The sequence below is a fragment of the Triticum urartu genome, chromosome 1A, assembly GCF_056163025.1.
Source record: "Triticum urartu cultivar PI428250 chromosome 1A, HENAU_Tu73, whole genome shotgun sequence".
In the NCBI taxonomy this organism is placed as follows: Eukaryota; Viridiplantae; Streptophyta; class Magnoliopsida; order Poales; family Poaceae; genus Triticum; species Triticum urartu.
Window position 1 is genome coordinate 233,025,339 of NC_141873.1, and position 11,364 is coordinate 233,036,702.

An 11,364-nucleotide genomic window follows, 5' to 3' on the forward strand; every position below is an offset into this window, starting at 1 on the left:
CTACGGGCAGATTGTAACCGGATGTTAGTTCGATGAATAAAATCTCCATACGATGCAAAAAAAATAAATCTACTAGAATGTTTATACTCTCGTTGCAACGCACGACAATTATATAATCAAAGAAAAAAAAAGCAAGGCAGTCACAATCCCGTGAAAAGAAAAACAAGGCAGTGACGATGGGCCATTAGGGCGGAACATGTGGCTGCATGAAAGAAAATGAATGGAGAATGGGCTCGGCCCAAGGAGAGGAAGGAGTGATGAAGCATGTCCTAAAAAAAATGTTTATGCTTCTGCTCCCAAATCCACCGCACCATCCCGGAGTCCCTCGCCGCCGAAACCCCTTCCCTCCCCCTCCTACCGAAGCGCGACTGCCATCTCGAAGCGGAGGAGCTCGCGCGGTTCTCTCCTGATCTTCCTCCTCCGATCCCTTCTGCCGCTGCTGGTGTGGCGTGGCTCGACGCGATTCATTTTGTTGGTAAGGAAGCCCTAGCTTTGCTCGGACTGCTCTTCGTTTTTTCTTCTTCTCCGGTTTCCTCTTGGCCGCGAGCAATCGAATCCAGCCAGATCTCTTTATTCGAGATTTGTCTCAGTTAACCCCGTTCCATCCCATCAGTAGGGTGGACTATGAAGGCGCGGCGGGCGCATCCGCCCACCCATGTATTTTGGTCTCCATTTCGCGGAACTACGACTACAATTTTCGAGATCCCGAATTATACTACTAACAACAGTTTATTTTCAGAAAAAAATTGGGGGTTCAACTGAACCCCCATGCCCCGTGTTAAGCCCGCCCCCGTGAGGAGCTGGAGCTGGTGCTGGTGCCGGTGCTGGTGCTAGTGCTGGGGCTGTAGGGAAGAGCGCAGCAGAGGAGGAGCAGGGGTGGAGGATGCTGAGCGTGGTACGGGTGCACCTGCCGTCGGAGATCCCGATTGTGGGGTGTGAGATCACCCCGTATGTGCTGCTGCGTCTGCCCAATGGGGCCATCTCCACCGAAGACGTACCTGAGACCGCGGCTGTTGATGGTCACTTCATGCGATACAGATGGTGAGCGAGCAGCTCGTGACTCTGACTTTTGGTTCAATAGGATATGCATTGTGGAATGATTAGTTCCGCTTGTGCGTTAGTACTAGTTAATTCTGTTAAAAGAAGGGTCTTTTAGTATTGATCAGATTGCTATATGCTTAACTACTTGCTAAACTCAGGAAAGTCCTGTTCTTCTTAGTTCCTGAATATATGAAGCACAACCGTGTCAATTCGGAGCATCGATCGCTCTAACAAGCCAATTTCGTGTTTTTGTAAATGAATGGAAACACAGAGAATATTAAATGTCAACGGTTGCCTTTGAGACATAACTAGATTGTTGAGTTGGAGACGTAGAACAGTTTTCAGGACTCAGAAGTTGTATCTTGATTCACTTACAGATAAAACTATTGAGTCTATGATATATTAAGCCACCACATGGGATAACGTAGAATGGTTATAAGAATAACTGAGTAATTCATCGAGCAAGTCAATATGCTGTCTGATTTTGGTTGTGCTTAGAGCTCTTGACAGTTAGATAGGATCGTAAGAGTCGTAATGGAGATGAAGCCTGCTTGGCTTGTAGAATGCTATCAATCATTGGGCAATAATGGTCCTATCCATCTTGGGTGGAATAGGAGCATTGTAAAATTTTGGGATTGCACTGGATCATATAAATAATTTTGTAGAGATAGCTATTCCACAAGTGCTATCAGTCTGTTCACTTGGGGTCACATGATTCTTAGACTGTGATACAATCCTTGAGCTGAACAGCACTTGTTGAACAAAGAGGCTGCTTGATTGTACACTGAATTTTGACGCCTCTGGAGCTCAAAAAGGATTATTATATGTACTTCTTTTGAAGTACTGCATATTAAAATTGGTTGCATATTAGGTTCAGCTGCAAGTTACTTTACTTGCTTACGGTTAGTGAGAGATTGAACACACATTCCATTATTTTTGTTTTGTTGACTACACGTGTCCTTCTCTTTTGTTTGATCTCTTACTGTCCTTGTCACTCCCACACCCCACCTTATCCATATTCTTCCTTTGTTATAACAAATCTGTATCTCTACTACTTAAAAAAATGTAAGGTTCCATCTTTCATCACTTCTCTTCCCACCACCCCTCCGTCCAACCTTCCCCGTATGACAATCAATCATCTTAATTTACTTACCTTATGAACCAATTCCACTTCAGTTTACTTACCAAACTTCTCATCAAACTATAAGGTAAATCATGGCAGGATTTGATAAATATACTAGAATATTTATATCCTGTTGCAACACACAGGCACTGTCCTAGTTACTGTTTTATTTATGTAAAAACACTTATAACATATATCTTAGCAGTGTATCATAGCGAATGTATTGTAAGTAAATTTGAAGAACTAACATAATGCTCGAGTGTTCTAAAAAATGATCTATAGGCAGTGTACGAGGATGCGGTGCCCTACCTGTTGCTTACAAGCTGTGTGTATGCCACATATACAATTGGCAATACAATCACTACCAGCTGGGTGTCCGGACGATTACCTGTTATTGAATATATATAATATTGCTGTGCATTACTCATTACACTCTTGCTTGGATGGTTAATCATTTCATCATGTCCATTGTTTGTCATGTCAAGTAGGTCTAAATTGCATTGTTTATAAGGTGTCCCACCTTTGACGCTTAGGCAGCAAGGCACCCAGTGCCTTGCAAGTGTGCCCGCTTTAGGCGTTTAGGCGTCCACCTTAGGCGCTTAGGCATCAGGGCGGATGGTGCTCGCCTTAGGTCGCCTTATAAACAATGCTAAATTGCATCAATTGGATGCTATATGTTGAGAATTTAGTATTGCACACTTATGAAGATAGCGGAGCTAGTCCGTTAACACATGTAGATTCATTGGTTTGCTTTTTATTAGCCGCTTCCTCGTACACTGCCTATAGACAATTTTTTAGAAGACTGACACATTATGTCAGTTCTTCAAATTTACTTACAATAAACTCACTAGTCACTATGTTACACTGCTAAGATATATGTTATAAGTGTTTTAAGATAAATAAAATATTATTTTGTTACAACACAAACCAAATCTTTTTTTTTACACAGATAGTCCCTCCGCCCTGAAATACTTGTCGCAGAAATGGATCTATCTAGAACTAAAAATATGTCTAGATGCATCCATTTTTGTGACAAGTAATTTGGGATGGAGGGAGTAAAATATTAGTATTGCCCACCAAATCTTTTTTTTGTATGCTTTCATTTTGTTTGCTTTTCAGTCGCTAGTTTGACAGAACCACATGTAATATGTACAATTGTGCACCATAAAAAAATCATGCAAAAATATGTGTCCTGTGCGCAAAATACAAGTGGTTGTAGTTGTATTATAAAAGAAATCAATTTATCTGTTGTTTTTTGCGCAGGGTTTATTTGATCATATTGTTGAATGATCTTTTTTTGCTGGTGTCCATGTTATAACAGTGTACATTTATGACCTGTTTTGAGAAGTTGCTCATCATGCTTTGTATCCGCTTTATGCTACATTTTGAGTTAATAAACGTGCCCTTCATAGAAAAAAACACATGCACAAGAAAACTTGATTTTTTCCCCTGATGTATTGCCAATTTTCTTCATCTTGCCTCATTATTTATAAGAAACTAGCAATGTGCCCGTGCGTTGCAACGGATCCAAAGTAGAATAATACATATTCACAAATTTGAAAGAAAACAGTCTAGTTTTGATATACATATATCACTAAAAATATATTATGTTTCACTCAAAATATATTTCTTGGGCTGTTTTGATGAGTTAAGGGAGGAATGTGGTTGGTTTCAAGATACTAAGGGGTTTTCTGTAAATTGGAGCAGAGAAGTGGGATATTGTTGCAAAAAGGCACAACTTACATCACAGTCGTTAGATGCAGATCTAGTGGCCAGAAATGACGGATGGCAGACACACCATCATCACCAACTGAGTCTTTTATAGGAGTAGAGAAATTGGAGCAGAGAAGTGGGATATTGTTGCAAAAAGGCCATAACTTGCATCACAGTCGTTAGATGCAGATCTAATGGGCAGAAATGACGGATGGCAGACACACCATTATCACCAACTGAGTCTTTTATAGGAGTAGAGAAAATGTATTTTCCCAAAGTGCCCTATTTTCCCAAAGTGCCCTAACAAACTGACATCCAAGGTGCTGTTAGCAAGTTACCACGAGCTGATACAACTTAAAATAAGCTCTTTAGGTGTTCTTTTGTGTCTTTACTTTTCGAGTCTTGTTCTCTCTTCATGGTATCTTACAGCTTTTCTGTATCTTACAACACATAGTTATACTGATTTGACTCTTCTCTTGAAGGTACCGCATACAAAGCGATCGGAAAGTTGCTATCTGCAGTGTACATCCAATGGAGCAAGCAACAATCCAGTGTCTAGGTTGTCTCAAGTCAAAAATACCTGCTGCTAAGAGCTACCATTGTTCTGCTAAGTGCTTCTCTGATGCGTGGCAGCACCACAAGGTTTTGCATGAGCGAGCTAGTAGTGCTTTAAATGAAAATGGAGTTGAAGAGGAGGAGCTATTTGGTAGATTTGGCAGTGGTAGTTCAGGGATTCTCAGTTCTGGGTCTGGCTCAATGTCAAATCTTGGACAGAGCCCTGGTGTTAATAATGGACCTGTTCCTTTGTATCCCTCGGGCTCTGACAAAAGCTCGGGTGAAACTTGGTTTGAAGTGGGACGCTCGCAGACATATACACCGACTGCAGATGATATTGGCCATGTTCTGAGATTTGAATGTGCAGCGGTGGATACAGAAAAGAAAGTACCAGCAGGACCTCCAACTTCAATTATGACGTCACGTGTGATTCCAGCACCAACCCCTACTCCACGCCGCCTTATCCAAGTGAATGGAGATGTTTTGGGTCACTTGGATATGGACAGCCAGAGTTCTTCTTTCGGGACATTCACAGTGCTGTCTTATAATATTCTTGCAGATGCATATGCTACAAGCGATGCATATAGCTACTGCCCAACATGGGCTCTTTCATGGACTTACCGGAGACAAAATTTGATGCGTGAAATTATTGGTTATCATGCTGACATCATATGTCTTCAGGAGGTATGATGTGATAACCTTTCTTGTCAATTTAATTTTTGTGTGACCTATGTTTCGCCTTTAGTTGCATCATATATTTGATTTAATGAACTGAGAAAGTCTCAATTGTTTGCATAATAAAAATATTGCATCCCGGTGCACTTATGCGTGACGACTCTGTTCAACAACCTACAATGTCTCTTATATACTCTTGTTAGCCTGTTTCATTTTTCATTTGGGTCGTCACTTGTTTTCCTTGTTTATAGGGACGTTGGATTTGAATTTATCATAGTTTGCCCATTGTTTAAGCTTTCAAAAATATCTCTGCATGATCGTTATGAACAGTTTCTTCTTTCTTGAAGGTGCTTATGATTATTCTCTTCTTTGCATGATTGGTTTCTTTATTTGAACTAATTTGCATATTAAAAATGCTAAAAATGAGAAGTGCCCTAAGATTATAAAAGGTGACAATTTAAGCAAAATGCTACTGGTTTCAGGTACAATTGAACCACTTTGAGGATTTTTTTGCACCTGAGTTTGATAAACATGGATATCAGGCGCTTTACAAGAAAAGGACAACAGAGGTATCTTTGACTTGCAGTTTATCGTCACAAATTGGTTAGATACCTTTCGTTGTCTTATTTGATTCTACTTCATTGTTGTCACAGGTGTATGCTGGAGTTCCTCATGCCATTGACGGCTGTGCTACTTTCTTCCGTAGAGACAGATTTTCACACGTAAAGAAATATGAGGTACCTCCACTGTACGTTGCAGCTACCTGCTGATTTGCAGCTATCTGATACTTCTTGTACTTGCTTGTGTGTAGGTCGAGTTCAATAAGGCTGCACAGTCTTTAACAGATGCGATTATTCCACCTGCACAAAAGAGGGTGGCTTTAAATCGATTGATTAAAGTAAGATTAATTTTAGAAGAGATTATATGCTATTGGATTCTGTACCGACTTCTTATTATCACACATTCTGTTTGAAGGATAACATTGCACTGATTGCGGTCTTAGAAGCCAAATTTGGCAACCAAGGAACTGAAAACCCTGGTAAAAGACAGCTCCTTTGTGTGGTACGTCAATACCCTTCTTTCTTTAGATGTGTATAAAGTAGCTATGCACTTACTAGATATGGCATTTTTATATGCATGTTTGTTAAAGGTCTACTTTTGGTCTATCAACTTCATTACCGTTCAATTTACACCCTAGACTCTCAGGACTGTTTGGGAGCTGGGTTCTCGAGTGGTGTTTGGAGAAGAGCAGGGCTGTCTCCAGATATTTGGGGGCTTGGAGCAAAAAGTAAAACAGAGCCCTAAATTTTGAGAAAAATCATATAACTGAAGAACCAAAGTAGATTTAGTCTCACTTAATTATTTAAGTTCAAATATATGTTATTTACTACAATAAATATAAATATATCAAATAGTAATGCTAAAAGAGTAAAGTTTGTGCTAAACTAATAAACTAACCTCATTTTGAAGCAACTACTTCGCAAATCTTGGACGCATGTTTGCTTGACTATCTAACCCAAACAATTTGACTGCAAAGCAGAAGATGAAAAATACTGCACATGTACACAAAAGATGGAAATAACCAAATTGACATAAACAATATAAGATGTACTGATGGAAAAAGTGCTCTAATACTTACTAAAAAATATATTCAACAATGAAGTAGCCTACATTAGTAAGGCTTCATATTATGTGGAAAAGCACGAAAGGGCTTGAGCTGGCTAATTCCGTTCCGCTCAGCATCGGACAGCGCTACCGTGCAACTGTACAAGTCAGTGAGTGCCGTGAGGCGTGGCCGCCTGCACCTGCCGCCGTCGTCCAGTCTCCTGCATCCCTGCCCGAGTCCTCAAATTGCGAATCACCGATGCCGAGCAAATCCCTGCAATATACGATCGCTAATGGATCTAGTCAGTTGTGATTTGGGAAACTAACGCGCTGATTTTGTGCGTGCATATGCGTAGGTTGATCGGTCGCTAATCGATCCAGACTGGTTGAATTGATGGGCCAATCAGGAGTATCGTGTGTTGGATCTTTCTTTCAGCACCGAGAAATAAACAGCACATGATCCCAGGCCTTGAAGTGGACCGTGTGCTGGGCCTGACCTATACCTATTGCCTGCTGGACTGGGGGGCCCCAAAAATTTGGGGGCCCTGTGCGGTCGGCCAATTTTGGCCACCCTTGTCAATGGACCTGGTGAGGAGGCTGCTTTATCGCCAACTTTGGCACTTCATTCTTTACTTAGCAGTAGCCCCACATTATTCAGGAAGCGCCCGTTTCTCTCTACCCTATCCTTGTCTGCGCTCTCTATTCCCTTTCCTCCTTCCTAGCTCTTAACACTAACACCTTTTCCTCCTTGGCCATCCTCTCTTCGCCTGCTCCCCACGTGTCAAAGCACTGTCTCTGAAACAGAAGAGGGGTGATGAAAGAGTTGTGAGCAGCGGAAGCTATAGCGGAGGCCATAGAGTGGCCAAGGAAGTGCCCAGTAGAGAATTGGGTGGCAAAACGTGTTGACATTTATCCCAGGCCACACAAAACCGCCCACAAATACTACTTTAGGACGTAATTTGAACATTTAGATAGTTGATGTGTAAATTAGACAGTTTTGAAGTACAGGTTGTATGTTAAAGTGTTAAACCAAGACAATAGCTAACGGATCAAAAATGGACCTTTTCCTATAATAGTAAATGTGTACGTCGATACACGTTGATATCAGGGAGGAAATTAATTGCATATTCATATTAGGTAGGATATCAGTTACCTGTTAACTATGTGATGATATTTGGTACTCCGTAAAGAAATATAAGAGTATGATATTAATTGCACGCTAGACATGTTGAGCGCTCACCATTGGAGCAATCTAGGTCATTGGATTGACATGGTTTGACGGCCAAGACTAATTGGATCTGCCCCTTTGGGTCTTTATATATTGGTATAGATATAGATATTTAGCTGTTGAACTGCTAGCAGTATAATGCAAAATAGCACGTGACATTATTTTTCTTGTTTAGTCACTACATTTAGGAATTAGAAGTTTTATATATGTAAGGATAAAGTAGTATATATACTACTCCCTCCGTCCCAAAATAAGTGTCTCAACTTTGTACTAAGTGAGACACTTATTTTGGGACGGAGGGAGTACCACATAGTAGTATATGAGACATGGGTGAACTATCATGATATATAGGATGACGTGGGTGTATATATACTACCATATATATGATGACTAATAAGTTGAGATGCATGGAAAGCATCTGTATGTCAATGATGGGTGCTTGGTAAAAGGCGCATCTTACTGCAAGTTCCCCCTTATAGCGCTGAGTTTATGATGTTAGTCCTTGACCTCTGTCATTATTCGTAGTGGTCCAGGCTTGAAAGCCTTTTAATGTTATGGGTGTCTCAATTTTTTATTCTTTTCAAATGTTTCCAATTTGCAGGCCAATACACATGTAAATGTCCACCAAGATCTCAAAGATGTCAAGCTATGGGAGGTCTGTATCATCACATTCTTTGTAGGCTAGAACTCGGCAACATCTGAAATATTCAGATTAACAGCAAGTATGGTTTTGCAGGTTCAAACACTTTTGAAAGGATTGGAAAAGATAGCTAACAGTGCGGACATTCCAATGTTGGTCTGTGGGGATTTCAATTCAATCCCTGGGAGGTGCGTATCAAGATCCCATCGGAGCAATATTTTTCATACTTATTTGTTTTCTCCAACTCTTAATCCCTTTGTGCTTCCTTTTGCCTTTCAGTACTCCACACGGGCTTCTTGCGATAGGCAAAGTTGATCAATTGCATCCAGATCTGGCCATTGACCCCCTTGGAATTTTACGCCCTGTGAGCAAGCTGACACATCAGCTTCCTCTGGTACAGTAAAACTACCATGACTTGTTTATCTTTCTCCTTTTCAACTGTTCTGACCAAAGGTTTTACTTGTTTATAGGTCAGTGCATATTCTTCATTTGCAAGGATGGTAGGTGTCGGTTATGATTTGGAGCACCAGCGGAGGAGGATGGACTCAGGAACAAATGAACCACTTTTCACAAATTGCACAAGAGATTTCACTGGTACTGTTGATTACATATTTTACACAGGTAGGTGCCTGATGCATTGTATTTGTATATTATGTTTGCATTTTTGATATCTCCATTATTCTGGAATAAGCATTTAGTACCGTGATATGTTTGATGATTGTCAGTTGCCATGTTTCCTTTCTTATTTCAGCGGATTCGTTGTCAGTGGAGTCTTTATTGGAGCTTCTGGATGAGGAGAGCTTAAGAAAAGACACTGCTCTCCCTTCACCTGAATGGTCATCAGATCACATAGCACTCTTAGCAGAATTCCGTTGCAAGCCTAGAATCAGACGATGATGCCTTAGGTATGTATCAACTAGAAGGACATCACAGCTCTCTAATTGCATTTCAGTAGCACTGTTGTTTTTAGCACAAACAGCATGGAGTTTACAAGATTGGGCAGCTGATTTTTTTTCTTCTAGTACTCCCATTGGTGTTTAAGTCGCCATTTGTGCAAACCCTTTGCATTTTTGTGATCATAAGTGAAACAAACGTTACAACACTGTTTCACTGCACCGTAATTTATCTGAAAGTAGACACGAGGCATCATTATTGTTGTACATTGCTTATGGCAGATTGGTTCTTCTGGATCTTGTTGCGAGCATAAACTTCTTTGCCTGTGAAAGTGTGAATTATGACATATGGGCACTATTGCGCTCTATCTTGATTCAACGGTCAAGCTAACTGACTTTCTCTAGGTCGCATACAGATGGTCACATCAGCGTCCATGCTGGAGGTTTAACTTCCATGGTGGAAGGTGGAAGTTGAGGAGGGGCAGACGCGATCATATCGCCGGGGAAGCAGTCAATCAGTCTTAGGAAACAACCTTGGGAAAAGAGAGCCTCGTGTAGTGTTGATTATTACCCTTTTTACATTTCAACTTCATGATATTTAAGCTGCCCCTTGTAATATTATACTTTATATAGAAGAGAAATCCTTTTGAGAGAAATATTGATAATAGATTCTGACAGCCATGGCTAGATTTTTTAAGATCTTTTTTTCTCAGCTTGTCATTTTTATTTTGTTAGTGATTTTTCACTTGTTGTGGACTCGTATTTATTCCTACAAGCAGCTGGGACTAGTGCGTCTAACTGTTATGGAGTTGTATTAATGGTGGTGTGATGTAAATTCTAGGTATTTGTGTAGGTTTGGGGTTAGGGAATTTCATGATCAGTGGCATTGATGACTGTTTGGTACAAACATTTTTGTTATTATGTTAAAGCTAATAACTCACACGCAAGCTTTTCTGCTGTTTTTTTGCTAGAGGGGTGCTTTTTTTGGATTTGTCAAATCTAAGGTCAAAACACGATCAGCCCGGGACACACCTAGTAGACGAACGAGTGCTCTCCTGAGCGGAAGAGAGGAGAGGCAGCATCAAAGAATAGAATGGAATGTGTGCTATCTTTAACGAACTCTAAATTCCATAGGCACAACCACATATCTAGCAAAGAGTGGCATGTAGCAACGCCACCAACTCTAGATAGGAGCCAACCACATGGACAGTTACCTACCTACACCCCATGCAACCTAGATCCCACTAGCGTGACACGTGATACACCGGGCTTTACACACACGTCACACATACCTGCACGTGGGCCCAATTACCGTACACCATAGGTCCACACGTGTACATCTTACACGATGCTCAAGCCTCACCACAAAGCTCCCTTTCTTGGGAGCTTAGTATTTGTAAAGATAAGCTAATTAATCTTATGCCACCTTGTCCTGAGTGTGTCACTGTTATGGATGCAATTTGATTGTATTGCAAGGGCCATGGGGCAAATATATATTTTTAGAAAAAAAAAGAAAAAAAGCAAATGTATAGTATAAAAAACTTGAGGCACAAGAAAGGAAATTTAGCGTAATAACTACTTCTAGACAAATACTAATACTCCTTAACACCCCCCTGCCTCAAATGCAGAGTGCATGCAATAACATTCACATTTGAAGTGTAGTATTAGAAAACAAATATAATTCAAAATCCGTATCTTGAGAGTGTTATCATAGCATGAAGAGTCTTCAAAACCTGTAGAGTCAAGCCAAAGGGGATAACGAAGAAGATGACGTCAGAGGAAGACACCGCATCAGTAGAAGATACAAGGCAAGTATCAATAGAAGATGTTTGTCAAAACAAGTTGGCACACCAAGAGAATGAGGCATTTCACACAAAATCATAGCCTAAGA

At 40.6% G+C, this 11,364-nt stretch overlaps 1 protein-coding gene across 2 annotated transcripts; it reads left to right on the forward strand.

The window, feature by feature from the left end:
* The first annotated feature begins 278 nt into the window (after positions 1-278).
* LOC125552188 (carbon catabolite repressor protein 4 homolog 1) lies at positions 279-10,170 on the forward strand. 2 transcript variants are annotated; one of them, XM_048715669.2, is made up of 13 exons: positions 279-475; positions 740-1,041; positions 4,360-5,116; positions 5,590-5,676; positions 5,761-5,844; positions 5,919-6,005; positions 6,083-6,169; positions 8,542-8,595; positions 8,677-8,768; positions 8,860-8,974; positions 9,051-9,201; positions 9,332-9,485; positions 9,879-10,170. In XM_048715669.2, exons 2-12 carry the CDS (start codon positions 884-886, stop codon positions 9,475-9,477), a joined length of 1,818 nt encoding a protein of 605 aa, XP_048571626.1. In that variant the 5' UTR covers positions 279-475; positions 740-883; the 3' UTR covers positions 9,478-9,485; positions 9,879-10,170. The 2 variants fall into 2 exon arrangements, with proteins under 2 accessions (XP_048571626.1, XP_048571632.1); XM_048715675.2 differs by having other exon boundaries at positions 9,890-10,170.
* The last annotated feature ends 1,194 nt before the right edge of the window (positions 10,171-11,364 follow it).